The 26,761-nt window shown below is 44.2% G+C and overlaps 1 protein-coding gene across 4 annotated transcripts in view; it reads left to right on the top strand.

The window, feature by feature from the left end:
- SLC4A10 (solute carrier family 4 member 10) overlaps positions 1-26,761 on the top strand; it is a 366,853-nt gene that overhangs the window by 171,243 nt on the left and 168,849 nt on the right. For all 4 annotated transcript variants that reach the window (XM_059727337.1, XM_019480650.2, XM_059727335.1 and 1 more), the window contains exon 4: positions 24,607-24,745. In XM_059727337.1, coding sequence (XP_059583320.1) covers positions 24,607-24,745 — 139 coding nt within the window. The remainder of the gene's footprint in view (positions 1-24,606; positions 24,746-26,761) is intronic.

Genomic DNA, 26,761 nt, shown 5'->3' with positions numbered 1-26,761 from the left:
TTTTTTTTGCTTTTTAAGCTGTGGGATGCTGGGGCTGGGTGGGGCAGCCATTGACAGGGCTGGGAGAGCAGTCGGGGGGTGCTCAGGGAGCAGGCAGAGGATGGGGCCTAGTGGGGGGTCTCCCCATTGTCTCCTTCCCCTCACCCCCTACTTACCGGCAGAGAATCCAGCTCCAGCTCCCTGCGGCAGCAAGCAGGGACTGCCCAAATCTCTGAATCTCCTCCAAATCATTTTGGAGGCTTCAGATCAATTCAGAACTTTTTATTGGTCTCCCGATTTTAATTCAGATTTGGAGATTCTGCCTCTGAATTGGGCCAAATCTCCAAATTGAATCAGCAACCAAAGCTTCACACAGCCCTATTACATAGGTATTGTACTGCCACTCTGCACAGGGATGGATTTCACCTAGGACTGATAAGGCATGAATCTAGGGTGCAGAGAGTCAAAAACACTTGTGATGTGCCTTTTATGGATGGCACAGCACCACTGCTTTTCAGTATTAGGAGATGAAGCAATGAGTATAGTTTATTGAATTTTGAGAAATCTTGCTGCAAATTGAGTTTCCAAAAAGCTAGAGGGTAGGATTCCTGATGTGCTTTTAAACTGGATTTTTTGGACGTCTGGAACAAGTGAGATGGAGGAATGAAATGGCCAAGTTTCTGCTCTGGTGCTTCCTTAGGTAGCTGACAGAAATAGACATATCCTTTCCGCCTCCTAGAATGAGGAAATCCAGTTTAAGCAAGCTACAGATGGCCACCCTGTTCCTGACATGGGTCAAGCATCAAGCATCAGAGGGATTAAATTTTGTAAACTAAATTGTAAGTGCTGGGACATAGATTACTGAATAAAAAAGGGAATTGCTTCCACGGTGATATTCTGGACAGCTGCTGCTTGGGAGCCTCCAGGAAGAATTCTGGATGAGTTGGCTGTTCTTTCTCTATTGAAGGTAGTAGCTGAGAAGTTCCAATTTTTCCCCCAGCATTTTTTTAGAGTTTTATCACCTATTCCTGTAATAGCTGTTTTAGTTTTCTACCTTTTACAAGTTCATGTTTCTTCCTAATAAAAATCCAACTTTTCATATGTCTTCCTGTTGAGGAAGAGTAGGGTTTGTTAGTTAGTACTGTGTAATTATGGCAGCAGTAATGAGGCCAGAGTTAAAAAAGTTAAAAACAATTGTTGATAGGACAACTATATCAGGGAACATTAGTGTCTCATTTCCAGTTCGCAGTAAAGAACAATACAAGACGATACATTTTTAGATAGCTTCTTTCTTACTGAAGTGCCATAGTGCCTCATAAACAATTAAAGCTTGCATATGAAGGGCACTCACTATGTACTGTCACTTCCAGAATATCTATCACATCCACAGCGAGAGTAAAAAGAGGAAAATGAAACATATTTCAAATTCATAAGGTTGAAGCTTTGCCTTAATATCCTTGAAATTTTTGTTTCACTGGATTCCTGAGTTTTATTAACTTTTGAACAAAAAGCAATTTACCAAAGAGAGAAATGTGCTGTCCAGTACTCTCTGTCACACATGCAAAGATTTCTTTGTGATAAAGGGAGAATGCATGAGAGAAATTCATTTATCACGCACTTGTGACACTTATTGCATATCTGAGCTCTCATAATTTGCGTAATAATCTCTTCACATAAGATTCAGTCTGCTGAGCCATTTTTAGTGTCTACTGTAAAAAAAAAAAAAAAAAAAAAAATCTGTCCCAAAAACATTTTCTCGTTCTATCAGAAGTGAAATCTTTGCCACAAATTGCCTCTTCCCTAAGGCAGTAGCAAAGCAAGATACAGTCCTGGGCCAAAGGCAGCCCAGAAGTCTCCCAGACCCAAAACATTCTTTGTGTAAGGCTGAGGAAATACTTGCAAGAACACTGCCAGCTGGCAGGAGCCTAGAATGAGCAGGATCTTATTTGGAAAGGGAAGCTTAAAGTTATTTAGTGCTTAAGAAGGATTAAATGATGTTGAGGTAAAGCAAAGCAAAGATCCCTTTGGGCATAATATTGACACATAATCACATCCCTGTGCTGAGGATGGTGGAGTCAAGCTATCTCAGTGTCCCCAAGGGAACCAAGCAGTGTGCTTTTCCTTTGTGGGTAGGATGCTGTCCTTGCTGGGATGGAGGGAAACCTATCATCCCCTCACAGAACCTAAGTACACTAATCAATGCAGTACTTTTGGGCCCCATAACCATATGTTATAAAAGTGTCTAGTCCCTGAAAGTTGGAGTGCAAGGGCAATAAAAGACCCTTTGCTTTGACCTGCTGCTGTATGCCTGTTCAGTTAGTGGGCACGTTCTGGCCCAGAAGAGCAAATCTGTGATTAGGCAAGCAGAGTCAAATTATCTCCTAAATCATGAATCACTGTGGACTAAAGAAGCATACAGACATGGTCAGCCCTACTTCATATTTCTTTAAAACCACTGTTTCCTAACAGTAGGATGTGTATTTTTTGCAACGGAAGAAATTAAGAATTTCAACAACTAAAAAGTGCAAGAAGAAAGATGGAGAAAATAGGTGTTATGAGACCAAATGAGGGATAACAGTGCTTTGAAGTATGTCAGTAAAATAAATGAGAACTTTTGTGATGAGAGCAAATTAGCAGATGTTTAGAAGCAGTACAGTATGAAAGAAGAAATGATAGAAGTTTGAGATGCAAAAGGTGAACAATAGAGAAACTGGAACAAATGAAGGCTGAGCCGCTCAGACAAGAAGACTCATGACTGCTCAACAATTAAGCAAACAGAAAGCCAGGCATTAAACTAATAAACATAACTTATATTCAGCAAATTTGCTGTTACTTTTTCTGTGAAGATTCTTGGCCTGAAGATAAATGTATTAACAAATTTTTTGCATTAAGATCTATATATAGTTCTCTGTTTAGCCAAACGGCCAGTATTTCACACTTCCCTGTGAGCAGAAAGACAACAAATTTCATGTAATCTCCTACCCAGGAGCCTCTCGCATTATTACATTTTTCTGGCTCTTTGTGGTAATGGAGCACTCAGCCTTTCTATTTTGGAATTCTTTGGCTATGGACACCTCTGCCTAAGCAGATATAGAAAATGTGACCCATTTATAACTAACTAACAAATCAGAAACTGGCCTATTACTTTTTTTAAAAGCTCACCTAGTAAACAAAATAGCATCCCAAAAAATCATCATCCCTCTTCAATTGGCCCTCAGGTCTTATTCAGCATCTTAAAGTGCTCAGAGAGACCAGCTGGACAAACTACAGAGAACAAGTGTAGTGTTTTAAAACACCACACAGCTGCAGTCCTCAGAGCCCTGGATAGAGTAATCCCACCAGGTGAAACTCTGCAGATAATTAATAAAGTCTGAAAGTGAAAGGTGCCCTGGCCCCGCTGCTGCGGCAGTGAGTGGGGAGCACCAGGAGGACCCTGGCTCAGGTCCATGCCAGTGGGACAGGGAGGGGCGAATTAAACCTTCTCCCTGACCAGTTCACTCCAGGCTACTGCCAGGGCTGGTCATGCCCCCCAGCACAGCTTCCCTGCAGCCAAGGGCTGCTCTAGTGCCTCCCAGTGCCTGGACTGAGCCACTGCAAGCACGTGCCTGCATTTCATGAATGTCTTTTCACTTGCAAATTGGTTCAATCTAGATAGGTTAGACTAACCTGCAAAGATTGAATCAATTCAGACTCCAGCTTTTTGAATGTCTGTCTCTAGCCCTACTGACTCCCTGATCAAGCACAATTCAGAAGCCAGAACATTTTTTATCACCTTTCTACCAAACATTGGTCATCATGGCCCCTGAGGCAGAGGAGGCAGGGAGTGGGGTATACCCCCTTCTACCACCATTGTCCTGAGGGGACCACAGCCAGGGCTTGCCTACCCCAACTGCCACCACCGCTTACTCCCTGTGTGGGGTGAGCGGTGGGATAAGCACCCTTCCTGCCTCCTCTGCCAGACACTGAAGGTAGTGGGGAATAATCCCCCTCCCTGCCCCCTCATTTAAGAGGCCCTGTTGGCTGGCCTCTGTCCGGGCCCCTGACTCTACTGCTGGAATGGCGAGGGGCAGGGCCCTGATGGGGCAGCAGCCCCAGTCATGATGTCTGGGGAGTGCAGGCCTCTTCCCAGCTGGGGGGGAGGGGAATGAGGAAGGGCAGGGTAGGGTCGGGTGGGGCTAGTGTCAGGGTGGGGTGAGGCTAGAGGCCAGCCAGAATGGCCCCCTCCCCTTAGGTGGGAGGGGCAGGAAGGGGGGCTATTCCCCCTCCCTCTGGCGTCTGGCAGAGGGGGCTTATTTCATTGCTCGCTCCCTAAAGGGACTGAGTGGCAATGGCAGTGGTAGGGACATGCAGACCCTGCTGTGGTCTCCCAGGGGCAAAGGGGGGGAATAACCCTCCTCCCTCCTCCCCCTGCCTAAGGGGGCCATGCCAGCCATCCTCTGGCCCCCATCCCTGCCCCTGGAGCAGCAAGGGGGAAGTGACCCTGACAGGGGCTGCAGCCCATGTCATGATGTCTTGGTGCATGAGCCTCTTCCCAGGAAGGGGACCACGCTGTGGGGTGGAGGAGCTGCTGCAGACTGCACGGGTTGAGTCGCAGTGGTGCTCAGGGAACCTGGGGAACTATGGCTCCCTCCAAGCCCTGGTACTGCTGCTTGCCCCATGCAGTCCATGAAAGCTCTGACGCCCCACTCGCACCCCCCTGTAGGGAAGAGGCTCCCCTAACACCAGGATGGGCTGCTGCCCCATCAGGGCCCTGCCCCCTTGCCTCCCCAGTGGCAGGGTCAGAGGCCCAGCCAGAGGCCAACTGGCAGGGCTCTTTAGATGAGGGGACAGGGAGGGGAGTGTTATTCTCCCCTCCCTCCAGGGCCTGGCAGAGGGGGCAAGAGGGGGCTTTATCCCGCTGCTTGCCCCACACAGGGAGTGATCAGTGGTCTCGGCGATGGGAGTAGGCAGACCCCGGCTGCAGTCTCCCAGGCTTAGTAGAGGTAGAGGGGGGAATAACTCCACTCCTTCCCCTGTCTGCCTCAGGGGCCATGCCGGCTGGTGTTTGGCTGCACCTTGGCCCATGCCCACTGCTGTGGCACCAGGAACACCCTGGCTCGGGTCCATGCTGGTGGAATGGGGAAGGGGAAATTAAACCCCCTCCCAGGCCAGTTCCCTGCAGGCTACTGCTGGGGTTGTCCATACCTCTAGTACTGAAACAGCCAGCGGAGAAATGCAGGTCTGCACCAGTGGGACAAGGGAGGGAGGGGGCGGATAAATTTATTTCCTGATCCCTTCCAGGGGCCAGTATCTGGCCAGAGCCTTGTCCCTGCTCTAGCTAAGGAGCAGAGGGGTGGGGCCAGCCCACCTCTCCTGGAGCAGAGAGCCCAGCCCAGCCCAGAGAGCATGCTGGGGGACTCTGGTTTAACTTAAACCAGAAAGGAGTCTGGAAATAGAAAACAAAGTAAATGGCCTGCTGCATTCCTTTGCACCTCTGTGTTGCCTACAGTTCATACAATATGCTCTAATGCTGTTTAAGACTTTCATTTCCATCTCCAAGATATAATAAAGGTACTCAACTATATCAATCTTGTATTCTATTGTAATAGTATTACAGTAGCCTTGTCCTCTGCTACTTTTTTTTTTACTATCACAAATTACATGGACTTGAAAAGTTATACTGCCTTTCTACTTGGTGGGGGGTGGATCGAGAATCCCTTTGAAAAGGATGCAGGAGAGCATTCTCATTTTTTAGATTTTGCTATGTATATGGACTGAATAAGTATTCTTCGGTACAACCGTCACTCTATTGTAGCTGTACCCATTCAACTGTAATGCCCACTGTGTCTCAGATGCTGCCTGTGGCTATCCTGAGTGCAATATTAGGGCTAGGGACAGAAAGTACACATGAACTGGTATAAGTGATTGGAAACTGATTTAAATCTGTAACACAGATCCTGTCCTCCAGATTCAAGTTAACTCACAGCTCACAAGCTTTGCACCTTGCACGGTTGGAGGGCTAGTCTTGGCTCAAGTTATTTGCGCCAACCGAGCAGGGAGGTACACTCTGCTGCTCCCCAGCTTCTGGCCTGAGCCACTGCAGGCACATGGCTGCATTCCCAGAAGCAAAAATGAACGTCTGTTCACTTGCTTATTGGTTCAATCTACACAGTTTAGACTGTCCTGCAAAGATTGTCTCAAATGAGACTTTGACTTTTTGACCGCCTGTACTTAGGTTAGTTGTCTATTATGTTGCATCTAGTTACCTTGCTTGGGACCCTGGATTAGTTAGAGCTAGGAAGGAATTTTGTTTCTTATTGTGAATGCTTCTGCTTTCTGGCAGGCCTGTGGTGGGGAGGGGAGGGACAGTGTTTTGCCTTGTTTTGAGGCATTGTCACAGCCCCAGCTCAGGCTGGGACATTTTAACTGAGGTGTGTTAATGCTCCCTTCAGTACTAGAAACCCAAGCATTCCATGCTTGAGAGGCTTGCTCTTCCACTCAGGGTCAAACTGATCACCAATCTGAGGTCAGGAGGGATTTTTTTTCTGTATGTCAGTTTGGCATAGACTGCTTTTTGGGGGTTTTTTGGTCTTTCTCTGTAGTGCGAAGTGTGATCCTTTTCCTATCTTCTTTGTACATGTTAACTAAATACTTCTCTATTGTTGTAGTGATATGTCATGGCTGATACCCTTCTCTCCTTGCCTTTTACTGTGGCATGTTATAAGGTTTTCTCAGTGTTTTGGATATTATTTCTTATAGTTGTATATGAGAGTTTGATGTGGTGATTTTGGGGATTGTTTTGGTTAATGATGGCCTGTAAATAGAGGGACTGTAGGGCTCCAGCCAGGCCTGGAACAGCTGGGGTGTTTTGATAATGCCACTTTACATTTTCCATTGCCTAACAGGGCATTGAAAGCAGAGCCTGAGATGATGTTGTATGACCTGCCCAGTACTAGTCTGGTATGTGCTCTTTAACTGAGACTTTTCAATTAATTACTTATCTGACGGAGAGCCTGATGCTTACTCTGAGGATTGCAAAATTTGTCTGCGTGAGTAACATAAGTTCAACTATTGTTTCAAATAAGAGTGTCCACAGGGAAAATTAGACAAGGATAATTGAAGTAATATAATTAAACCAATAGTATAGGAACATAAGTCTAGAAGGGACCACCTGGATCAAGTGAAGTCCTGCAGAGTAATGCCCAAGTAGATAAAACAGGTTGTAAGCACTGGAGTGTGTCTCCTGTCCTGATTTAATTCTTGTTGCACTAGTTTTTCTTGTTCTTTGTCTTGCCCTGTAGTGCCTCAGAAGGCAGTATTAAATGCAAGGGTTAGAAATCACAGGGAACTAAAGTTAAAGATGGCAATGAAGAACTCCACCACATCCTTTTCCATCTTCTACTTTTACTTCATAGGCTTGGATTATCCTCTTTTCTTTCCAATTCCATCCAGATCTTACCTTTCCAATAGGATTTAAAATGGCTTGTTCTTTCTGAAAAAATCTTGACACGTATTCTGTCTCCTGTGTAAGAGGTCTCCATCTCCATACTATTTCCATAGGTAATGTGTTCTGGTGAATGTTTTGATGCTGAGATTATAAGCTTCTTTTGTCTGCTGTTTCCATTTTTTCAGTAGATTATTTATGGTATGTAGGTACAGATTCAGAGTTTTTAGGTAAATGAAATAATTTTCCATATAATATATAGAAAGAGCAAAACTTTGAAGCATCATTTTATGGCATAGGTTCCTTTAGTATATGCAGTCTATTTCCCCCCCCCTCCGCCCCCCCCCCCCAACATTCTCATAGTTTTCTAATTGCCCATTACCTTCTGGGTGGCATGTGGTTCTCTGAAATGTTCCAGTTTCGTGGGAGTGCTGTAACCTTTAGAACAAATTACTTTCAAACTCCACATCTTGGCCATGATTAATCTTTTTTTGGAAACAAAATTTTAAAGCAAACTAATTGAGTGTCTTGTCTGTCACAGTCTTGCCTGACATGTTGATAGTAGGGTAAGCTTGGGTGATTCTAGCAAAGTTATCCACTAAGACTAAAATGCCTTCATGTACATTTTGTTTCTTTACTTTTTTCTGGAAGCAAGACATCTATGGCTTCAAGCTAAAAAGTCTCCATTTTAAGTAAGTTTTTTGTTCTAGTAGATTGGTGCGGTTCCTTTATATTGATATATGCATGGATTTTAATGACCTACTGTTCTAGGTGCCTCTTTACCTGTGGTCCATAAAATGGGTCTTTCATGATTAAACTATGCTTGTAAAAGTATCAGTGTGTGATTTGTTTGTTTGTTTGTTTGTTTAAGAAGCATGTGGACTGCGAGGGCTTTAAGAACAGGAGCTTTTCTGAAAAGGTCAAGGTAACAGCCATGGTCACCTGAGAAAAGTGTTAAATCTTGCAGAGACGATAGTGCTCTGTTAGGACTTGTGTAAACTGGGTTTGTGACCCCCCCTTTCCCCTCGTGTTTAATAGAACTCTCCAAATTTTAGGGCAGTCCCTGCCAGAGTGGATTTGAGTTAAATCATAATTTAAATCACAATTTAAACCACTGCTCAGGAAACCTTGCTTTAATCATTATTTTCTACCAAAAGCTCATTCTTGTTGTTTGATATAACCTTAATACATATTCACAACTCAGAGAGAGATGTATTTTTCATTTTTAGAAGGTACCCACTATATATCATAAAGCAGTGATTTATTTTGATATTTTTTTCAGATTAATTTTGCAGCTACATCAGAAGACTGAATTATGATTTGGTTTTTTTATCCAAAGCTAATTGAAGCAGATACTTGTGAAGTCATTGGGAGGTGAACTATCCCCATTCACTAGATTAATCATGGATATTTGGGGGATATTGTTGCCACACTGTATTAGGAGGACAGCAATAACTATCACCAAAAACAACAGATATTTAACTTGTTTTATTTAACTAAAACAACAAGTTTATGTATTTTGGATATTTTTCTTCAACAACAAACATGTATAATTATTTTAGCAAAACAAGCATATGTATTTTGGAATTTTTAACTATTTTAGTTATAAATGTGAAATGTGTTTTAAACAAAGATTATTTCAGACAGGTCAACATGAAAAACTTAAAATACGGGGTTATGCAGCAACCTTAGTCTTCATCTTCCCCTTCCTGTTTATTCATAGATCTGAAAAGAAAGACAAGCTTTTCTTTTTTGGCTTTTTCAGTTCCCAAGCAATTTCTCAATTTAGAATGAATTAGTCCAAACGAAGAAAATATTCTTTCTATACCTGCAGAAGAAGTTACTGCTGTCAAAAGTTAGATTATCATTTCAGTAGTCTCTGATGTATCCAGGTGCTTAAGTGACTTCCACTAGTCCACTGGTGTGACTTTCTTTAAAACCTCATCAGCAAACATATATTTCTTAAATGGTTCACCCTTACCTTGAAATGTATTAGAGTTGGTATTATGAAGGGATGATTGCTGGATGCCCATGTGATAACTAGCTCCTCTTCCTCAGCAGTTAAGGATTTATCCTGGTACAAAGTATTCAGAATATTGGCAAGAAAATGAGTTGGAGGTGTAGTGCTTGATGCATTAGTTTTTTTTAATGCCTGTAGTTTAATGCCTATCACTGCGTATTTCTCTTTTCAAGGTCTCACTCAGTTCCTTTTAAATTTCAACACCATCAGCAACGAAACAGCAATTTCCATGCACTTTGTTTGAGGCTATGAAAATAGACTTCAGGATAGTCAGCATACGTTCTACATTTTTCTTTAGCCCAATGCTGAGAACTTTGGCTATGACAGTTCCATCTATTTTGTCACTATTTTGTTCACAAATTGTCATCAGATTGGCCAGTTCTCAATATATTGCTCAAAACAGTCCACTACTGAGTTCCAATCGCAAGTTTTGTGGGAGAGTTAGTTTTGGTTCCTCCTGCTTTCTTCAGAGCAGCTGCTGCAAAATGGTTGTTACGGAAGTATTTTGCAATTTCAACAACTCCCTGCTCAGGGAGAAGAAGGGCTGATTTTCAGTGTTTTGATCTTTTTGGCCATGTATGGATGTTGAAAAATCCAGGGAAGGAATCAATCTAATTTGCATGGTTTTGATGTAAGTGGCCTAGTTTAGACTAGGCTACTTACACAAATAGCATACATGTTTGCCCTTTCCGGGGCCAGTGCTGGTCACGGCCCACAGGCACAGGATGTTCCTGCATACATCCCAGCATGGGTGACTGGTGCCTTCAGAGTCTGGTGGGGCACCAGCAGCTGATTGCCGACTGCGGGGGGGGCCAGGGGGGAGAGGTCCCCCAGTGGCCAATCACAGCACCGGTGGCAAAACTGGAAGTGCCACCGGCACTTGTCTCAGTGCTGCCAGTGCTTCTCAGTGCCGGCCGGGGCACTGACTGGTGCTTCACTCAGGGCCTCCACTCCCTGGCCAGTGAGGGCCAATCTCAGGGGGAGCACATGCCCCCCATGTTCCCCCTATGTGTCACCTATGCTTCCCAGCATGCCTTGCAGGCTCCCCAAGCTGCCAGAGACTGCCAAGCACAGCCAAGTGACTGGGCCAGCCCTGGTTAGCTGGCAGGAATGGGCAGGCATACTCCCAACCCCCTGCCATGTCATCCTGGACCCTCCCCCACACCCTACCCTGAGGTTTCAAGAAGAGCCCTAGAGTGCTTTACCTCATGAATTGCATGTGCCCTCTGTGTCTTGGCCTGTCTGCACCCCCTCCATGGTGCCCTACCACCCACATCCAAGCATGCAGACCCAGGAACTGTGGAATGTCATGCTTGTTGTCCTGGGTGACTCTTGTTGGAGGCTGTGGGACATCACATGCAGACGTATGGACATGATCCGGTACCTGGTTGCCTTCAGACATGACTTCATGTCCCCAGCAGCTGGACATCCCACGCTGGGCCACCTACCACACCCTGTACAGATGAAGCATCCCAGACCGGGCCATCGACTTCCATGTGGCTGAGGATAAGTTCACTCAGAATGGCATGGATGTTGGGGTGCTCTGGCACCATGTCTAGACCATTGAGCATCAGTTCTGGACCCACGCCACCAGCAGAGACTGATGGGAATGGATCATCTTGGACATGTGGGATGGTAAACAATGAGTCCAGACCTTCCACATGTGCTGGAACACCTTCATGGACATTGTCACCCAGGTAGCCCCCACATTGTGCACCAGGATGAGGGGAAGGCAAAATATGTCCTGTGGGACGGATCCGGCTCACTAGGAACTTTCATCCAGCCCTTCTGCCCATGAGAGTGGGAGCGAGGCACACGCATATCCACATGCCCCCCAACGTACCCTAGTGTGCCTTGCTCCCACCCTCATGGACAGAAAGACTCAGGTGGGCCAGTAGGCAGTTTCCAAGTAGGGCTGCTGCAGCCACCAGGAGACCTGCTTGGCTTCCCCCGGCATCCTGCTTGATCCCGGCAGCAGGTAGGGAAGTGCTGGGGGTGGGGGTGAAGCTGCAGCTGGACAGGAGCATGGAGTATGGGGCTGGTGGCAGTGCAGAGCCTGTGCCCAAGGGGGGTGGTGGCAGTGTGGAGCTTGGTTGGGCAGGGTGTAGGTATGAGGGAGGGTGGGAGAGTGTAGGGACCTCCTCTCACTCCCTTCATGGTGCACAGCCCTGGCAGGTGGTGGCAGCAGCAGGAGCAGCAGCAGCAACGGGAGGGGGTGGGGGTGCTCAGGGTGCTTGTGCCCGGTGCAGGCACTAGTGCCCAGTAGTGTGTGACTCCGGCCAGCACTGCACATCATAGCGAGGAGTGCAGCCTCTGCCAGGCCATCTGTTGCTGAAGTTCCACACCACACGTGCACAGCCCTTGCACGCAGGTGCCATGGGAGGAAAGCCCCATGCACTGGAGCTGACTGCCTTCACTGTCCCTGGACCTGTGTGGCAGGGGGCAGGGAAGGCGGCCAGCTCCAGCTTTTCTCTCCTGTGCTGTGCAAGTATGGGGGCTGGACATGCATGGTGGGGAGTGCCAGTGATAGAGATGGCCCGGGAGGGGCTGTACACCTCGCCGTGATGTGCAGCGCTGGCTGGAGTTGTGCACCAGCAGGCACCAGAGCCTGTGCTGGGCATGAGTGCTCCAAGCGTTCCCCACTGCTGCTACACCCTGGGGGCAGTGTGTATGTGGGGGAGTCCCCACACCCCTGCATCCTCCCTCTCACCCCCACCCTGTCCCCACAACCCCCCACATATACACACCTCCAACACACACTGTTGTCCCCCCGCAGAGCCTCACACCTTCAAACCCCTCCCACACACACGCACGCACTCCCACACAACCCAAACACCCTCCCATCCAATATACAAGACTAAGAATTTATTTTGAGTTATTATGCAGTCACCTCTATGTACAGTATGCAAACACAAATGATGACAAAAATATGTTTTGTAATAAAATTAAAATACATTATAGTAGGTGTTTGACTTTTAGTGTATGATTTGTTTTTTTTCTGGTTCTGAGATGGCAATCCCCACTCCTGAAAGGAGTATTTCTGGGGGAGGGGGATAGGGGCAAGGGGAGGGACTTCCAGTGGCAAAAGTCAGGGGTTTGGGGTGGGACTTCAAGTCCCAAGATGGCAACCAGGGGGTGGGGCAAGTGTCAAGGAGTGGGCTTACCTATGCATCCCTTGAAAACTCATGGAACCTCATTAAGTGGCCCTCCATCCAAAATAATTGGCCGTGCCTGAGTTATCTCATGCTCTAAGGTCTTTTCCCAGACCCCAAGAAGATGATTGCAGCTCCGTGCTACTTCCTCAGCCCTGCAGTCATCCTTTTCCCTTTCTGGAGTGAGTTCACTAACTTGGTATTGCCACTTCCTGTCTTGAAGCCCCTGGGTCTTTCCCCAGCCCCAGGGAGCGTATGCTGGCTCAGTGTTAGAGCCACTAGCCTGGTACCTGTCTGTCTCTCCCAGTCTTCCCCCTCTGGGGCTCTTCACTTCTTTTGTGTCAGCCAATTATCTTTATCGGCTGTGCCCACTCCTCTAGACTGGACTTGCAATTAATGCTTACAACCTGCAGCTGGGCTGTAGCCTCTGGCTCACATAGCCTGGGCTATGCAACCTGCTACAGTAGCCTACTGCCTCCTGTAAGTAGCTACAGTGCCCTACAAAAGGAAGAGGAGTTTCTGAAGAATCTTTCAAGAAAAGCTGTCAGAAAGTAAAGCTAACAGAAAAGTGATTTTGCAAAACAAAAATTTCTCTGTGAAGAGGGGAAGGACAATATAAGGTGGAAGTGAGTGGGCACAGCTGAGTATTTTTAATGTCTAATATGCAAAACCTCTGAGGAGTGTTAGAAGAGAAGATTTAGTTGTTTTCAAATACTATGGCTAAAAGGACCTTTGTGTTAGGGGAAGGGGGACTCCAAATGCCGAAGAATGAGTATTTGAGAGGAGTCTGAATGTCTCTGGGCATTTCTGGGACAAATTGCAGTGAAATTGCAGTAAAAATCCATTTTGCTTTAATTCAATAAAAGAAACCACTTAGACAATGACAAACTAGAATAAGTAGAAAATCAGGGATTGTCTCCATTAGTGGACCTTAAAGATAAGGCTGTAACCTTAGGGTTACAACAAACAAAATAGCAAAATGAAACAACTACAGAAGAAACAAATGAGGGAGACTTTGTTAAAACATGAACATTGCTTGACTTACAGTTTTAGATGAGTAAGAAGATTAAATATCCCCACACATGCTAGGTGGAAGAATACTGCAGACTCTTTCAGGTACATACAACAGTTAAGTGCGACTGTACCCTGCCTACCAAAGCATTTCCCCCTTTGACTCCCTGCAAAGTTTTAGTCCTTAAAGGGGCAAGGCACAAGGAAACATGCTGCTGGTATTCCATCCAACCTATAACAATAAAATGTGTTTACAAACAGCATGTACTTTCACACAGCATGTGCCATGCATGCCCAGGACTCATCAATAGGAGGAATCTCTGCAAGCTCAAAATGTGACACTGTAGAGCATCTGCATTTTCCATTCAGAAAGTGAGGGTCAACAAAGATAGTTCACAAGCTGAGGGTAGTATGTGTCTCACAGAGTTACTGGATAAAAACTCCAGCCAGAGGACTAAGAGTAGAAAAAACTGCATATTGATATGCCTTTTGGTGTTGACGTTCCTTTGAAGTTTTTCCCTCTACTTCCTTTCAACTCAGTTCACAAAATTAAGCTATCCCTGGAGAGACAGGGTTAGGTTTTTTTCTTCCCTACTCTGAGCTGGGCACCACAGGAGCTCTTTTGTAGCTCAGGGTGGCTACTCCCTGCTGTTTGTTTTGACTGACCAGGTACTGCTATGAATCCTTAGTATCCTCTTTTATAGGTATCCTGTTGGGTCATATTGGAGTTTGCCATTCAACACAGTAATTAGACACTCTGAGACCACCACCTGTTTTCTTCATGGGACTGTGAAAGGGCATATCTCACAGAGCTTAGCCCTCAACCACAATTCTTATATTAGTATCTTGTGTAATGGCACTGTGGAAGTTAGGCACTGAAGTATGATTTGTTCTTAATGATGACTACAAAAATCAAACTTGTTTCCCTTCCACTGTTAGGATGTCAGTTGAATTGTTTTACCAAATATCTCCTGACGACTTGGACTCACCGAGTAGAACGACAAGGGGAATACAGGCTCTTTCTGATGGATTTGTGGAGTAGAAAGCTGTTTCTTCAGGGGTAACAGGTTCCCTTATTTTAAATCCTCTGTCAGCTCAAGTGAGGCTCTGTGGAAGTAGGAAGAACAGTGGGCATGATATTCCTTGATTTAGCAAGGCTTTTGATATGGTCTCCCACGATATTCTTGCAAGCAAGCTAAGGAAGTACAGGTTGGATGAATAGTCTGTAAGGTGAATAGAAAACTGGCTGGACTGTTGGGCTCAACTGGTCAATGGCTCAATATTTATTTGGCAGTTAGTATCAAGTGGAGTGCCCCAGGGGTCAGTCCTGGGGCTGATTTTGTTCAATTGCTTCATCAATGACCTAAAAGATGTGATGGAGTGCACCCTTAGCAAGTTTGCAGATGACATCAAGCTGCGGGGAGTAGTAGATATGCTGGAGGGTAGGGTTAGGATTCAGAGAGACCTCAACAAATTGGAGAATTAGACCATATTAAATTTCTTGAAGTTCAATAAGGACAAGTGCAAAGTCTTGCACTTAGGCCAGAACAATCCCATGCACTGCTGCAAGTTGGGGACCAACTGGCTAAGCAGCAGCTCTGCAGAATAGGACCTGGGGGTTACAGTGAACAATAAGAGGAGTATGAGCCAACAGTGTGCCCTTGTTGCCAAGAAGGTTAATGACATACTGGGCTGCATTAGTAGGAGCATTGCCAGCAGATCAAAATAAGTGGTTCTTCCCTTCTATTAAGCACTGGTGAGGTGATGTTTGGAGTACTGTGTCCAGTTTTGCCCCCCTCCCCCCACTACAGAAAGCATGTGCACAATTTGGAGAGAGTCCAGCAGAGCGCAACGAAAATGGTGAGGGGGCTGGGGGACACAACTTTTGAGAGATGGAGGGAACTGGGCTTAGTTTGGGGAAGAGAAGACTCAGGGGGGAGTTAATAGCCTTTAACTATATGAAGGATGGCTCCAAAGAGGATGGAGATAGATCAGGGGTAGGCATCCCCTAGCACATGTTCTAAAGAGTGGCATGTGAAGGCATTTTTCTTGACACTTGCACCTCAGGGAAGGGGCTGGGGCTGCGCTGTCACAACAAGGATCAGCCCCTCACAGCTCCCCTGCTGTCTGCCCCTGGCACACCAACATTTTACAAAAATGTTGTTTACACCTGAGCTAGACTGCTCTCAGTGGTGGCAGATAACAGAACCAATGAGCAATGGTCTCAAGTTGCAGTGAGGGAAGTTTCTGTTAGATATTAGGAAAAACTTTCTCACTGGGAGGGTGGTGAAGCACTGGAACAAGTTACCTAGAGAGGTGGTAGACTCTTCGTCCTTGGTGGTGTTTAAGACCTGTCCAACTTTGGCTGGGGTCCTGCTTGAGCAGTGGGTTAGATTGGAGCTCCATTCCAACCCTAATTTTGCTTGCTTTCTCTGTACCTGTCATTCCCAGTCCCTGGCCTGGGTTTTTGGTTGTGGCTGTGTTGGTTAAAGAACATGGGCAGGGAAGGTTCTTTGGGTAGATGCGATATCTTTTATTAGACCAACTGAGTAGGTGGAAAAATGTTTTTTGCAAGCGTTCAGGTGCAATCACCCTTCTTCAGGCATAGGAAGTCTCTGCTGTTCTGAGACTCCAAGGAATGAAAGAAGGTAAAAGTGTGACAGGATGTCAGTGAGACTGTAAATAAGTGGAAATTAGGAAAACAAAAGGTAGAGTAGGTGGCGGGGGGCAGGAAATAAGGGGGGAAAAAAGCTGGAGGTGAGTAAGGGAGGACTCTACAGTAGATTTTCAAGGTAGAAGAGAGACTGTATGTGGAAAAAGTAAGTAGCTGGAAATTAGGAAGACAAAGGGCAGAAAGGTGGGGAGAAGGGGTTGGGGGAAAGTGTAAGAGGTCTGGCAGGTACCTGGTGAATCAGATGTCAGGCAGTTTGAATCAAATCTGGCCCCCTGAGCCATGAATCAATGGGGAGCCTCGCAGGCCATGGTCCTGCACACTAGATTGAGTGTAGGGGCAATTTGGGGCTCACTCTGGCCTGCAAACTGGCCTCTCATCCTTCATCTGGCCTACAGGGCCAAAACCTTTGAGCACTACTATCTTAGACCAACAACAACCATCTATTTTTTTTTCTCATACAGTCCCTCTAAAACTAAGGTCCCCAAATCCTGCAGCCTCTCTCTCTTTCTTTGAAGTGGAACAGATAAGATATTTGCATATATTCATTATAATACCACCTTAGATGTATTTTTCCTGGTCTCCCAGTTACTTAAAAATACCAGAACCGACATTCCCAGCAAAAGAAATCCTTCAGGGTTCATAGAGCTCCAGTTTTGTCTTTTGAGCTCTTAGCCCTAGGAAAAACTGTTTTGATTCAGGGTTTCTCCTGAATTTGTCCCTCTGCTAACCCCCACCAGATGTTATGTACACTCTTTTGTTCTTCAAAGCACTTATCTTCTATTTTTTTTTTTATCAGTCCACTTGCCCTGTTTTTGTTCTTTGGGAGTCAGTGGCTGTGAGACTGCAGTTGGCCACCCTCATTTCCTTCAGCAGAATTTATGAATCCCTTCTGGAAAGTCAGGTCAGGCCTGTCTGTGGTACAGAGTTGACTTCATTGCCAACTTCACAGTCCTGGGCTTGATTTAAATCAGATGACATCAGAGTCTGGCACATTCTTAGGGCTTCATCTTTTCTCCCTGAGTTAGGGAGCAGTTACTCTCTTGTATGCTCTTAAAGAAAATCTTTTGTGAACAGCTGGTGCAAGGCAATCATTCCTTGGAAGACAGGAGCAGCAACGTCTCTGATTTTCAGCCTCTTCTCTTTCATATCAGCAGCCAGAAAATGAGGAGCACAGAATTAGTGACCACCCTAGTACAATTCAGCTTAAGTGGTTTTGATGAGCATCACATAGGAACTCTGTAGTAGAGGCAGAGAGAGAATCCAGTTTTATGTGGTAGTACGCAGTTTTGTAACCCACACAAACATCTTTTTCCTGTAATCACAAGGGCTAGGGACAGACTTTCAAAAAGCCTGACCCTGAATCGACAGTCTTTGCAGGTTAGTCTAACCTGGCTAGGCTGAACCAGTTTGTAACCATACAGACATCACCTCTGGATTGAGGCATATGCCTGCAGTGGCTCAGGCTAGAAGCCGGGGGGTGCTAGAGCAGCCCTCCTTTCCCTCCCACAGTGCTGGGGGAGGGGGGGGGGAGTGGCCAGGCTTTGGTAGAACTCTCTGATTAAGGAGGGGTCCCTCTCCCATTGATAATAGAGCATTTATCACCCCATCAGAAAACGAAGCCTCTCTCATTAGTTCAAAATCATCTTAAACAACTTTTTCCAAGGAAGGAATGGAAGGACATTACCAGCTACCTTTTGATTACCAAAAAAAGCCCTAAGAGGACACTGTCCTATCTGCTTTTGTCCTGCCTACCTTACACAGTCACCTCTCAGCATTAGGTAGCATACCACATGCTGGCTATGTCCATGCTGTGGGAGGGAAGGAGAGAAAGAGAAGGAGTGGGGAATCCCTGCTTGATCAGTGAGCGGTGCGGGGTGGGGCAGGGGAAGCCAAGCAAACCCTGCTGTGCCTGCTATTTCTGCCAGAGCTCCAGCGAGGGAGCAGAGGGGAGGGGCCAGCCCAGCTCTCTGGATCAGAGAGCCCCACCCAGAGCTGCAAAGCATCTGGGATGCCGGGGGACTGTGGTTTAAGTTAAACAAGGAAGGGGTCTGGCACAGATATTGCATAAATCTGATGCTACATTCAACCAGGTTTATCTCAAACCAGTTTCAGCCATTTTCAAACTGGTTTATGTGCACTGAATGTCTGTTTTGTTACAGGTTTAAACCTATTTCTGATCACTTAAACCAGTTTGTGTAATTTCTGTCCCTAGCCAAGAACACCTTCCAACTTCTGCAGCAAATGAGGCTGGAGCCCTGCAGACATTAACTACACACCTTGATTCCTTTCCTGAAGATGGTTCATTTTGTTTGCTGAGTGATACATATGTCTTAAAAAAACCAAAACAATACAACAAAGGAATTATCATTATAAGACTGTATCACAAAACTAGTGCAAATTATAGTTGTACAGGCAGTCTTGATTCTGGCATGTATTAACTTTTCATTTGGCAAACTTAAATCTCTGCGTATCTTCTTTTTTTTTAAACTTTTTAAAATTCACCAGAAATTTCATTATGTAGTACTAATACTGGTCCCTATACAGGTCCTCAGCAAGTTTGAAATCTGAGACAGACAACATTTACCTTCTCTGACACTTGAGCTAATGGACTGGTTGATTGCTTAAACAGTCATCCTCTTTGTGGATTTGACAGCAAAGCACTCTTATTATATCTTGTACATACCCACTAATATCCAAGCTTGTCTCCATTTTCCCCAAATGGAAGGAAATGAATTTTCTGCTTCACAGGAATCACATTTTACACTGAGGATTATGCTACCTCAATTTGACCACTAGCAACTGAGATGTCCTGTTCATTATTTTCACATAATGTATTCCTCACTTTTTTATCTTAAAGATTTCATCAGTATGTCAGTATTTGTAAATTTTTTGCTTCTTCTAAGAGAAGCCAAATATGTTTGGTCTTACTCATTTGAATAATCCTTTAAAGTCAATTGAATTAGCAGGAAGAAAAAGTATGATTTCTTGTTTTGCCTCTTTTATGGTGTTCTCTTGGAATGGTCTTTAATTAATACTTTTTCTATTTTTTTATTCTTTATCTATCCTGAAAATATCAGGGATAGACGAATGATGTATGATCATCACATTGATATAAATTAAATCACAAAATATTCCTAACTTCTAATTTAGGTTGGTGTCTGAAAGTCGCTGTACTCTTCATGCTTGAGATGTTGGCGGAAACCATCACTAACCATTAAGTATGAAGAATTATAACATAAGTTTTTTTTTCGTGATATATTTATGAGGAAGAAGAGAGTACAGTTGCTTCTCCCTCATCTCTATTGGTTTTTCACTGCTGTCAGTAAGTTGACTCTGAAGACACAGTAGGAGCACATCAAATACAGCAATAAGGTGCCACTTTTACAGCTACTTTTTTTACATTAACCTACACTTTAAGGTATTTTTATGATCTACTGATTTTCTTCTTACATTAAATATATGATTTCTCTGACTATTATAAAAAAGTGGAGTAGAGTGAGTGGAGTTCTCTTGTGTAACAGTGTTCAGTATCACTTGACAGTAACTGTTGCTGTAAGACAGTTTCTACTAGTAATTTTACCAAGAGCATTGGATGTTTTTGGCACTAAATGTTCTGGGATTCGCATAGAGTACATTTCTCTTTTAAAAAATCCCAGCCTGCATTCCATGCTTTTCCCTATAGTCACATAAATACATACACATTACCTTTGTAAGCTCATATGTCACATAGTTTATTTCTGCCATGAGATAGTCATAGCTAGTGCCTACTTATTCTTGTTTACAACATGCTGTCTGGTTTCAAATTAAATAGTCCCACTAGATGATTAATCTCCCTATTATATTTGCTTGTAGCATACTCTTGTAGAATATATTAGCTTTTGACCTGTGTTCCCTGGCTTTAGACCAGCTCTGCTGGTACACAGAACAGAAGCATTCTCTGGCTTTCCAAGCTGTGGCTTGTGGCTTCCCAGCTACTACCACTAAAAAGAATGTTAAATGCATAATTTTACAACTAATCAACATTGACCTATTAAATAAACCCCAAATCAAACACTGTTCCTCTGTCACCAAAAATGGAAGTGCTATTGGAGTTTTATTGATTTATTTTAGAATGTATACATATACATAGTTAAGTGCCAAGTAGACATAGCTTCCTGGGTTCTGGCAAGTCATCCCTCAGATCTGGAGCGGCCCAAATTTTTAGTACCCTTGTTAAACTTTCCAGATTCTGTGAAGATGTATTTTATATTTTTGGTGATAATGTAAATGGTCATGAATAAATAGAGGTATTGCATGTGGCATATGCTGAATAATACAGCTGACAATTTCAGCTAACCAGAAATCAGAGTTGTAAATAAATCAGAAATACATTTGGCAGCAACTGTTGGATTCTGTCATGTGCTAAACATAAGAACAGTGGAGGATTTTAATCACGCTACATCTATATGGGTTTTACAAAAATGAGCTATTTTTAATACTTCACTGTATTTACCATTCAATATAGTGCAATATTCAACACAAACATGTAGTGTAATGCATTGGCAATTTACAGAAGGAAAATCTTACTGCCTTCATATTCCTGATTGTATTGATGAAGGCAGTTTGCACAGAGTGTGGCCATTTTCCACTCACAAATGAAGAGTTAGCCCAGCGGTAAATATCAGACACCTGATGAACTGGATGCTTGATCATCTTTTCCCCACATAGCATATGGATCCGGCTACCAAAGCCTGTAGCTTGGAAGCAGGCCAGGCTCGTTTGCATGCTTCTTCATGCAGGCTCTGGGACCCATTACGTTTCACCCTTCCACTCCCTGGCAGTCCATGTTGGTCCCCTTAAAAACTAGAGCTGTTTGTTTTTTTTCTTGGAAATGTCTGAGAGGTGATCCAATAATATATATACAGCTGTCTCCCCCATCTATGTACAGTCACTGTGAGCCTGCCCATTTTTCCCCAATACTGTATTAAACCTGAGAAGAGTCCTTACACAGTTTCCTGGAAAATGCTGTCATTTCTGACAACTCTTGCATGACTTACCAGTATATTCAGTGAGGCTGCAGGGATTGCCTCCTTTGTTTTTCATCATGATTCTTAAGGCAGAAGAGGGAGAAAAGGAGGCACGACTATTCTGCCCTTGCCATTCTCCCTGAGGGAGCCAAGCCAGGCATATCTAGAAAGGGTGTGCAAAACAGGTCATATTTGATTTGGATTCAGCCCAAATTGGGGACAGAGATTCAATTAGTTGATTTGGATCACTGTTCCAATTCGATTTGGCCAAATCTGAATCTGAAGATTCGATGCTGATTCAGAGAATCAGCGGTTCGGCCATAGACACAACTTTAAATGTTTTTTCTACATACATCAAGGTACCAGGTGCAGCTTGTGAACGCTGCGATGGTGGGGTGGATGGATTCAGCCCAATTTGGTGGCCTAATCTCCAAATCCAAATCGAATTGGAGAGACCCTTTAATCTCTCCAAATCGAAACAGAAGCCTCCGAATTGATTTGGAGAGATTCGATGATTCGGAGATAGACACAGCTTTGTCCCCTGCATGCTCAGTGGCTCCCTCCCCCCCCCCGCCAACTCTCCCAGCTCAGCGATCGGCTGCGGGGAGACCACAGGTGCCCCCTCTCCCCCCCCAGCACACGCTCCATGGTGGAACTGGAAGTGGACTAGAATTGCTTCTGGTCTGCTTCTGGGTCTGCTGCTGAACATGCTGGGGACCCCCGTGCACTCCCATGGGACACACCATCCACCCCAGCATCTCAGCATTCACGAGCCACCTGGTACCTTGAGGTATATAGAAAAAACATTTAAAGCTGTGTCTGTGTCCAAATCATTGAATCTCTCCAAATCAATTTGGAGGGTTCCATTTCTATTCGGAGAGATTAAAGGATCTTAGAGATTTGGCCGCCAAATTGGGCTGAATCTGCCAAATCAAATCAGCAACCAAAGCTTTGCAAAGCCCTAATATCTAGACAAAGGAAGAGGATGCTACTCTTGAAAGAGAGATGTGAGGAACAGAAGTAATGCAAATATTCAGACTGTGAGGAGGAGGAAAATGGGAACAGGCATTGGCAAAAATAGTGAAAGGGTTTGAAGGAAAGGGATGGCCTGAGAAACTAAATAGGACTGCAAGGGCTGAAACAGGAAGGAAAAAGATGGAAGGAAATGAGAAGCAGGGACAGAATGATAAAAGTTCCTTCAGACATTCTGCAACCCACTAAGACAGAGGTGGGTAACTATACGTAACTGGTTTATGTGTAGCTTCTGTCCCTAGCCCAAAACTCACTGGATTTCACCCTACTCCTTCCATCTGCTTCCTGGTCACACTTTGGGGAATTCATGCTGGTAAGAAGTGGCATACCTTTTGGTACTCAATATTTGGCAGCTGCAACTGGAGTGGTAAAGAAATAGATGTTTCTTTTGCTGAATTGAGCCACACCACTAAACCTGTTTCTGTATTTTTGATCATCACTTTATTCCCTGTGCTGTTTAATACAGGTTGAGTGCCATGTAATTGGAAGCTTCCAATTTTCATAGGATATAAAAGTAGGCTAAGTGATGATGCTCCTTATTTAAGGCTGGGGAGCCAGTGTTGCTTAATCCTGGAATAAAGTGGTAAAATAGCATTTAATTCGCACAGTGTCCCAGGTACCATTGAGTTACTTTGTGCTATTCCGTTTTTCAGTTGACTGACAGCATGGTCCCTAAAGGCAACAATAAAGGATTCTTAGTTGTTCTTACAGGGAAAAAACAGTAACCACACTGTTAGATGCTCTATGCTACGCCTAACGACTGGGGAGACAGCGGGTCAGTGCATGCATTGCTTCTTCCAACAGCTTTGTTCAAAATGGAGGCAGCTTTGGGCAAGCTCCAACAAACTGGGGAGCAGCCACTAACATTAGTTCTTTCCATATTTATACACCTTGGTTTATGTTTATTAGCATTTACCCCACTTCTGTCCTTCCTTTGTTCCACCCTTATTCCTTCCCATCTTAAGCTCCTCCTCTGTTTATTTCATTAGTGTGGAATTACCTATGCATTTCACTTATTTACATGTCTTTTTGCTATGAGCATATGCCTAAGACCCTGACCCCTGCTTCTCTCAGTCACTTGCGGTCTCTTGCTGATTTCTTCACCATCTCCAAGACCTTACTTCTGCTTTATCTCCTAACGATAGTGGGTGGTCTGCATCCTGTTTTTCTTACACAATGACCTATATATCTTATAACAATACTATATTGTTAGGAAAATGCTTGCCTAAGTGTCTTGCAATGTTACTTTTAACATACCATTCTACCTTGTGGTTAGCAGCTTGCTAGGCCACAGGTTATATCCTTTTATTCAGCTGCAAATCCAATGCTCCCCAAGATCCAAATACTGTCACCCTAACACACACATTTCTGAAGATATGAAATTCCATCTTAGATTTTATGGTTTAAAATTTGGATTTTAGTAAACAAGAAGGTTGAAAGATTGTTGCAACATTTGACCCAATAAAACTAAAGTATACACAAATGTGCTCTGGTTGCTGGCAGGGGTGGGGGGGATGTCCTTTGATGTTTCAAATAAACAGCCTTATGGGAAGAGCTATGTTTCTGATACTGGGGAGCAGCTTGGGGGCAGGGATAGTAGGGAGAAGATTATGGGGGAAAGAGGGAAATAAAAAATGTAGTAGGTGTGTAAAGAGAGAGAAGGGAAAGAGACTCAAAAGAAATAGTAAAGAATGGCACCAATTGTACTTACTATAGCCAGGCTGTCTCTTTCTAATTAGTTATACAGTTTCAACAGGATAATTTATGTAAGTAATTTATGTAATCCTTAACTTTCCTATGGATTTAAAATCCAGGAAAGTATTTTTATTTTGGGACCTTTTGATACAAACTTGCTGAAAACAGTTAGTGCAAACTCAGTATACCAGCTTTGTGAGCTGAGTTGTCTGACTCTTATTAAAATCAGACAATTTGTGCTACCATTTTATCATATCGAATGAGACATCCTTATAATTATGTTTATAAATATCTGTATGCTGCACCCTATAAAAATATTCTATTTTGTGAAATGCATTTATTTAATAAAAGTATGAGTAATTGTGGAATAAAAATAATTTAATCTTAAGGTGCTATGTGCATTGTTATAAGAGCATGAGCTGAAGTGTGACTGAGCTGACAAGGCACTGAGCTGTTTCATGTATTACAACACCTGTTGTAAAATTAAATTATATAGATAAAGTAGAGCCAAATAATTTCATGAAATTTGTCATTTGCTTACTCAGGGCATAAAAAAACACTGTTCCAGTTTGTGCTTGTTATGGTTTTTGATGATATATGTATTTCATTCTCAGACACCCCATCACAGAGAGTACAGTTTATTCTTGGAACAGAGGATGATGATGAAGAACACATTCCTCATGACCTCTTTACTGAGCTTGATGAAATTTGCTGGCGTGAAGGAGAGGATGCTGAGTGGAGAGAGACAGCAAGGTAAGCATTCTCAAAAGGTATTTTCATGAGAAACTGTTGGTCATGAAGGAATGAAAAAACATTTCTAAGTTGCAGCAAGCTCAGGAGCAAAACCATCATTTCAGTCCCCATACAGTGATATCACTACAATATCTGTCATCCCTCAAAGCCAGATGTTTTCATTTGGATTTAACATATTTAGGTCAGAATGAATATCAAAGGAAAGAAGTGACGTAAACATAAAGTGACTATTGCATATAGTAGTTAGATAGACTTTTGTGTTTATGTATTAGCTTATCATTTTCACATACATTTTTAAACTTGTCTATGGCAAACATATCCTTCAGAAATCAATTAATTGGCTCCTTTATAAAGGAGAAGAAAGATTAACGTTGCCATGGCCAAATTATACTTAAATACATTCAGATATTCACATTTTTCTAACCTTTAATGAGCAGATGAAAATAACTTCATTTCCCTAGAATTAAAATGTGGAGAAAATGCCTGCCCAGATTGGCATTCTGTTGAGTAGATGTTATCATGAATGTTAATTGATAAATTATCTTTTCCTTCTTTAGACATCTTGGGGAATGTCTGTCTATCTGCACAGTGTAGTAGCAGTGACTTCAGTAGGGTACTGTAAACAGCATGCCCTAGGTAGTATGATGCCCTGCCTTAACTTCATTAGCTGGGTCAACTTAATTTTAATTAGCCCTCTAGCCCAGAGGTGCCAAATATGTGGCCCATGGGCCAGATCCAGTCAATGGAGCTGTATGATCTGGACCATGGGTCTCAGACTGAGACTTTGTATCACATGTGGTGTGCAGAGCTGGTGTGGTGTGTAGGCTGGAACTGGTCTAGGGGGGCAGGCAGGATCAGCTGGGAGGAAGGGGGTGTGTGTTCGCACCATGGCACCTCCCCTAGATCCACTCCTGCATGGGCCTGATCCAATGTGTTGTCACACTCTATGGGTGTGATTCATCATGCCAGCCTGGCCCTGAGTGCTGGATCCAGCCATGGAACACTCCCATGTGCCGGCCTAATTTTGCACACAAGATCTGGCTGAAGAGCTACCTGCTTCCTGGGCTGATCTGGTGCATTTCATTTGGCCTGTAGGGATCCCAGTGGGTCTGGGAATTTGGCAGTGGGGGAGTGATAGTACTTACAGCAATTAATGTTGCCACTGCTCCCCCACTGCCAAATTTCCAGACTTGTGAGGAGCCCCATGAGTGGAGCACCAGTGGGGTAGAGTGTTCTCAAAAGTCATGGGGCCACATTTTCTGTTTAATACAGTCTTAGCAGATGGAAGTTGGTATCTCAGGCTGAATTGACCGGCTATAAATTCTACCAATGTGGGAGAATAATAATGAGATGCCGTACTCATTGCTCAATACCAGCCAGGGGTCCTTCTCATCCCAGCCCAGTGCAGTGTTATGCAAGAGTCTGGAGCTCTGAACTAGCTAGATCTGGTACTGGAAGCAGTATAACCATGTTAATGTGCTGCTGTGTCCAGTTCAGGATAAACCTGCATTATCTCATGTAGACATATTCAGAGGTCCTGGTGCTGTTTCATCCCATGTAGGATCAGCATAGTCTGTACAGGCATAGTCTGTATGAATCTTTTTATTCATGAACTCAAATAGATTGAACAAAAAGAAAAAAAAGATGCACTGTGGGTGCCTCTACCTGAGACATGTTACTGAGCAGTAGAGCAAATTACTGTGCAGTAATTGTCAGTGTCTATACTCACAGATGCTTACTGTAAAGTAAATTGCACTACTTATGACCTAATTTGCTACCTGTAAATACAAGCAGCAAATTAACTCCCAAGTAGTTACTGCACAGTAGTATGCATGTAGATGCTGACCGGGAGCAGATTACTCCCAGTCAGCCCCACCACCAGGGGGCTACCGTCAGCCTAGCCCCAGGGTCACAGGACTGGGAGCTTCTCCAGGCTCTTTGCCTGCCCCAGCCTCTGGCCTTTAAAAGCCTACAGAGATGCTGAGGCACTGGACCCCCGGGCCACCTGCAGCCAGC

Source organism: Alligator mississippiensis, chromosome 4 (assembly GCF_030867095.1).
Source record: "Alligator mississippiensis isolate rAllMis1 chromosome 4, rAllMis1, whole genome shotgun sequence".
In the NCBI taxonomy this organism is placed as follows: Eukaryota; Metazoa; Chordata; order Crocodylia; family Alligatoridae; genus Alligator; species Alligator mississippiensis.
The sequence above is the reverse complement of the archived record's forward strand: the minus strand, read 5'-3'. Positions and strand labels throughout refer to the sequence as shown.